Consider the following 6,849-nt stretch of genomic DNA (forward strand, 5'->3'; position numbering starts at 1 on the left):
GGAAATGACAAGAGAGGCACTGAGGAAATTCATGGCGACAAGTGGACGACAATAAAGTCGCATGCAAAATAATGACTTGTCTGCTCTAATAAAAAAGGCTAGCTTTTAGGATTGAGAGTTAAATGACCTTTTCCCTGGTAAAAATAAGCTAAATTAACCCGATTTAAGTGAGTTTGCGATAGCGTTGGGGACAATTTAGTGCTACAAAATGTTACCACTTCATCGTAGTGGAACAAAAGTAAGCTCTTGCCCGGTTATGAAAATAGCCGAGGTGGGTGCACCACTCATAATCAGAGCTTTTTAAAGTTCCACATGAAAAGAAAGTCCAGCATTCCTTTACGTATCCATTACTCTGTGAAGAATGCTTCCTCTGAACATTAAACCACCAATTCAGCATTCCTGGCCTCAAATGTTTGGACTTACGAAACAGAACCCACACATTGAATACCACAGAATCGCTACCATAATTGAAGCCAATGTGGTGACAAAAGCATATGATGAAAGAAGGATTACTGGACGAGAGTTGTAATAACCCTGATGATGCTGCTGTTTCTGCGGATGTTGGTGATCAGTGGATTATAACGATGACATCAGTACCACCTGAGTCACCTGCTTGACATCGCTGTCTATAGAGATCATCAAGTGTGGTTGAGCATCATACCTGCCGTGCAGCACCATTCCGATTCCACTATGGGGCATACACCAACTCTAGTCAAACTGTTCACTTGCAGATGTGTTTCCTCCCTCAAAGTGTTAGCTCATCACAATACAGGTGATTTCATCCTACACTATCTTTAGTACGATCGTAGGGAATGCCTCGTGTGGATGAAGTTGATCAGTTTCGATTGAAGGTGCATGCAGTCATGGGGACACAGGAGATGCTAGACTGAAGTCAGAGGGTGATTCACTTACACGTTACAATAGATTGCCTATCACCGTCATATTTGTCACAGTAGTGGGAGTCAAGTTCGTATGATTCATCTCTGAGTGTTAATAGTTGGCACTAGTAGCTGTGTTGTATGGAGCACTCCAGTGTAGGGCACCTTGAGCCAGATGACAGATGGCAGAGCGAAGGATGAGTCAGGTCTCATGTCAACAAAGTTGAAAGAGTCAAGCTCCAACACCTGAAAATGGACCGTTTAAAACCCCTTCGTGGATGTCTGAATACTGAATCAGGGCATTGGTGGAGTTGTCACTCTAATTCAATCTTCCTGGTTGTCTAATACGACCCAGCAACGGCCACGTCAAATGCGTTACTGTGGATCGTTTCTGGTCACGCCTGGCCTACCCAAATGCATGTGTTTGTAGGTGCAGCGCCGATTCGGTCTGACGTCAGCACATCGTTTTACAACTCATCTCCTCACCATTCCTTTTTTCCAAACAAAGATAAAATTAGTTGCTTCAAGCGAATTGTGACAGAGAAAGCAGTTTCCTTTCGCTGCAAATTGAGCTGCAGTTTTCCAGCCACCGTATTGCAGGATAGCTATTTTTGCATTTCGCTAACCACCGAGACACTTGACTATCCCACTAACGGCAAATTACACCTTCTCCTCCTTTACCTCCTTCTGCGCCTCTTTGCATTTTGACTGGCATTTTTCAATCCTCTCATATACTCTGTTCTCCAGTTCTGTACAAGAGGCGATGCTTAATAGGAGCTGGGTGTAAAATCTCGCAAACCGCACTCTGTTCCATTTTACAGCTAAGAGGAACATCGGATTGTCTGCTAAGTTGCCACAACACTGCCAATCTCTACCTGGCACCTTCAATCCTAAAAGTAAAGAGAGCGCAATTTCAGACCCGCACGCTACTTGAGCAATGGAAAAGGCGAAACAACGTGTGCTTCGGGCATTTGCCGCAACTCTGCTTCTTCTAACGCTGTTAATGCCAGCGCGTGGGACCACTGATGCTTCAATAGAGTTGTGACCTTAGCATTGCTACTGATTCCTAATAACCTTCACAACTGATAAGCAAGAGCCCACGTTTAGGCTTTACTTTGAATTAAGTCTTTTAAGTTGCTCAATGCACTCGTGAGCTAGTTATGAGGGATTAGATTCGCCTTAAATAGCCTCTCTAACTTAACATTTGGGGGGCTCCGTTTACCGATTTCTTCGATGCAGCTGGGTGCCAGACTAATCTGAAGACCTTTTTATTCCTATCTAAGAAGGAATCGAAAATAAACGACATCATCATTGCACTTAGTTGATGCTAAGGCAGTCCACTCAACACCACACTGTGCTGCCCCTCCAATCTACTCAACGTGTAGGTTTGGGCTTTGGTTTGAAGCATGCAACTTCAACTTCGATGGCAAAAGTCTATACACTTTGTCTCACTTTACTGTCTGCCACTTCATCCATGGCGGAGTTGAATGGTGGAGGAGGACTATCCTTGCTTGATTGAGGCATTCCTCACCATCGCATTGGAGGTGCTGTAGGATCGAATCATCAGCACCTCGATGAGCAAACATTGGTATGGAGTTAACAAATCTGCAAGTGAACAGAAGCACCAGGGCTGCCAAACAGTCTGTCGCAATGGGATGCTCAAAATGGCGTTGCATGGAAAGGTGGGTTTCTTAGCCACACTTGATGATGTGCACACACACACCAGTGGCAAGCTGATGACTGAGGTGGCACTGACGGATGCGTGGCATATGATAGGTTTCGCGTCCACTTATTACCAGGATCGTCGGAATCATTAGGGATCCCATAAATGCCTTGAAGTGATTTTTGTTTAGCCGTTCGCTTAGGTCAACAAAGTGGCTCTGAATTTGTTTTGGATTAGGTGTTTTTAAGTGATCGGATTCACCTTCGTATATGAAAAGTTTTGGTGGCGATTACTGAACTGATAATCGGATGTTGAGTGGTGGTATTAATCACTGTTTCGTATGTGCATTTATTAAGAGTAAGGTATCATTTCACTGGGCACTTTGGAAGGCCTGCCAAAGTATTTTTGGTTGGACACGGTGACTTTGGAATAGGGATTACAAAGAGATCACTTGAGGTCGTATCGCAGTGCATCGGAAGTGGATGTGCTCACAGTGTGGTGGGATACTCGCCGCTATGCGCTGCGCTTGCCATGCATGGGATCTGTTTTTGAATCGAAAATGAGTAAGAGAAGGATTTGAAAAAGCACTATCATTGATATGATGGATGAAGAGGGCTGTTGAGCCCCAAATTAAGACACAGGCACTCATAACCAGGATGGAAGAACGGATAATTTTTTATCTAGCTGGAAGTACCACATGACAATCTTGAGTTTTGAAGACGGACCATGCCTGTTTACAATTCGTGGACCATGTACAATTCTCAACGCTTTCCTAATTATTTTAAGGCCTTTCATTTTAACATTTCTTTCTACTTGGTATTCCTATTTGTAGTCACGTTTTTAGCTTTTCTCTCTTTATCCTCTAATTGATGACAATGGGTGAACACTTGGGCACAAAATCAGAATCCCCGGATATGTTTTCTGTCTGAAATCGTAAACATCTGTAAAGTACAGATTATCAGACACGTACGCACGACAGAATGCATTTTTATTGTGACAACTTTGTAGAAAATGGTGAGAAAATGCAATTAGAGACATCAGGAGGATATGTTGCATCATTTTCGATAACACCACCTACCTCCTGATAGGTAGGAAACACCCATTGCCTCGACGACGTTGCTGACACACGTGTTAGGTTAAGAAAAACCGGCCTTCTCTCCTCGGCTTTTGCGTTGGCTGGATGCAGGAGAGGATGTCAAACCAAAGGCAGCTGCCGCGTGGTACATGAATAATTGAAAAGGACAATAATTTCTTAAATCCCAGTATTGCATTTAATCCTGCTCCTCCAGTGCAACAGAAAGCGAGCATTCTCTGCCCTCAACAACTGCATTTCTGACTGCAAGGTTGTAAATTGCGGTAGGGATAGATATCCCCGCAATTAGAGGAAAAACATTGCAGTCAATTGGTATTTCAGAGATGTCACTCACCCCAGACAACGTTTCTGAATTTCACTTTCGTCTTCCTGCTTTTAAGCAAAATCTTCTGCCTTACCCAAAATGTGGTTGACATATGAAAAGACTGACTGCACGTCATCATCTTGCCTTGAGCACTACCCGGTTCTACCCTCCTGGAATGTATTCCAGGAGGAATAGCAATTTGCAGTTATTTTGCAGCACACTGCACCAACAAAATGAGTGAGATTGTTGGCGATACGAGTCTACTAGGTCATTACCGGATCTGGCATGCAGTTAGTTGTGCGCAGCTCGTGGGAAGATTTGCTATGGCTAGATATAGGGATCATTAGCAAATAGGACCAGCAGAGGGAAAGCGGAAGAATAGGTGGAAGAGGAAGAAGATATGCAGCGTTGTACTTAATCGTAAAACTTCACTTCGCACGATTTGAGTAGCCAACTTGAAGGGTTGTGGTGTCCCATTTATGTCAACTCTACCCACATCCCCAATTTGCATACTACGTCTCAATTTAGATTTGTGCTTCCTCGACCGAAATGAGAGAGACCATAAAGCTAAAAATGGCACTTTCATTTAAGCGGCATGATAGATTTATTTTCTTTCGCTCTTAAATTTGTACGGGACCAAGAGGTCATTCGAATGGGCCCTATACGACTTCATTAGCCTTTTGTGGAAATGTGTCGACCTTATGAAGTGCACATTTTGTGATTAAATTTACACAGGGTGCTGTCAGATAAATTCACGGCTCTAATGGCATCAGAAATTATGTTTTAACTGCAACCTCCATTTCTGGTCTGGGAAACGTTGAATTAAACAGTACTCTAAATCAAATGTACGATTTACAAGATCTTTCGGCTGTCAACTTGTCAAATGAATCATTTACATGGTGCTCAATTTCGCAGTGTACTCTTCTGCTGTGAATTAATTCCTTCTAAATGTCATGGAAGGGATCGCGATAATTAGTTCGTCTATAATTGCTCAGTTACTCTAATAAAGTCGGTACGCTGCAGGCATCACGTAACGCCAACACAGTGTTCAATGAAATTTTTAACTGCAAATGTCTGCCTTTTTTGAACTTGACAATGTTTACCAGCAAAATGCAGGTTTAGATAGGATTGCCGGTGCTTTCAGGTAAGATGTGGAGGTGACTACACCCCAAACCATGCATGAAGTAGCTGTTTGGTGCAAACTAGGTGGATACAGAAGGCAAATGGTTGAAGAAATACAGCTTAATGCCAAACTGAAGCAGAAAATGACACTCTTCCATCAGAGTATAATTGAGATGAACACCTCATTCATATTTGCTTCTCCAAACATGCACCTTCATTTTCCTGGCCTTCTGCCCCTGATCATTGCCAAATGGCACTGGCGAGTTATCTTAAGTCACATGTCGTGAAATTGTGCACCGTTACTGATACAATAATAAGTGGAGCACAGCTATTGGAGTTTGACCCTGGGTTACCCCAAAGTACGCATGAGGTAAAGGGGTGTTGTTTATTCAGTAATCACATAGGGCTGCATAAGAGGCCGAAGTGTCCAGGACCATTGAAGCAGAACGAATCAGGCTGCATTCTCACAGCCCCTCTCTTTGTTTGCTTTGACTCAAATTCGATCCCTTTATTTGAAACCGACAGACCCAGATTTATTCATCAAAGATAGCAGTGGAAAGGAGTTTATGGCTTTTGGTCTGCCGTAGAGTACCCTGCAGTGCCTTCGCACCTGCCTAAAGGAGATGCACGTAAAGTGGTTTTTTACTTACATTCATCCCTGTTCGATTTTGCTGTTCAAGATACATCCTCTGCATAAATTGTTTAATAGCACCACAAAAAAACTTTATCAAGGAGAATGAAGGGATTTGCTCTTCGTGAAGAGCCAATTTTGAGCACTTACTCAGTGGACTCAAGTCGTTTGCATTGAATCATTTTCGGGATGTGTGTTCTCCCCATATTTAATGATGTTACCGTCGACGACCGCACAAAAGCTCAAGTCCGACTCAGCAGCACTGCACTTGTCGATGTGATACAGCAAGACAAGATAAGAATGTCAGTCAGCAGGGCAGCGATAAGCAGTGCACTGACAGATTGATGTGAATCTGTGCTATGGAATGCATCAAAGAGAAGAGCAAATGAGCAAATAAGCCTTACAATATAATCCACCTAAGTAACTCAGGCCATATCTGATGTCAAATCGGTATCACTCAGACAAGAAGCTTTTAATCACAAAGCAGTAAATGTGTACCCAACCTCAAAACGTCACATCATATCCCATCAATAACGCGTTTTATGGGTGTCAGCTCCTTTGTGGCAATTCGGCACCTTCGTCGGAGGTATGAGGTCCTCTAGCATCAACACTAGTGGCAGCTGAGAGCAATACTTCGTCTAATTTTTCAGAAAAATCGATTTTTGTTCACTGGACAAATTTGGAAAATAAAGCTGCTGCTTCTTGCTGCAGTTCAAGCCACAGTTTTCCAGCCACCTCCATTGCATGATGGCTACCTTTTTGCACTAAGCTGAACACTGAGACACTTGACTTGTTAGGTGGGAGTTGTCACACTGCTATCCAAGAAATAACAAATTGCACCGCCAACTCCTTCATCTCCTCCTCCTTCTCCTCCCCCTCCTCCTTCTGCCGCACTCTCACGGTCACCTTTTCCAAAGGGATTATGAAACGGAAATTTCTAACAAGATGACATCCACTGTAAGTTTTTACTTATTTTTACTAATCACGGAGTAAAGATGTTGTGAGGCGAGATAGCAGATCTGCGTTTAACAAGTAACATCATAGAGTCACGATGCGTTAACTGCTTGTGCCTGCATTCTGTCCGCAAACTGCAAACAAGAGCTCGGCTACGCCTTCTCTCCTGCCAGCTAACTAGAAGAAAAACCAAAATGCAGCACG

At 43.2% G+C, this 6,849-nt stretch overlaps 1 protein-coding gene across 1 annotated transcript; it reads right to left on the reverse strand. All coding sequences in view use genetic code 11, as the record gives it.

Moving 5' to 3' along the window:
- Positions 1–977: 977 nt before the first annotated feature.
- Positions 978–2,402, reverse strand: EGR_08181 (hypothetical protein; the record flags this gene model as incomplete). The annotated part of the gene is made up of 2 exons (XM_024497430.1): positions 978–1,124; positions 2,331–2,402. 2 exons carry the CDS (start codon positions 2,400–2,402, stop codon positions 978–980), a joined length of 219 nt encoding a protein of 72 aa, XP_024348140.1.
- Between the last annotated feature and the right edge of the window lie 4,447 nt (positions 2,403–6,849).

This window comes from Echinococcus granulosus, assembly GCF_000524195.1.
Source record: "Echinococcus granulosus chromosome Unknown EG_S00098, whole genome shotgun sequence".
NCBI classification, from domain to species: domain Eukaryota; kingdom Metazoa; phylum Platyhelminthes; class Cestoda; order Cyclophyllidea; family Taeniidae; genus Echinococcus; species Echinococcus granulosus.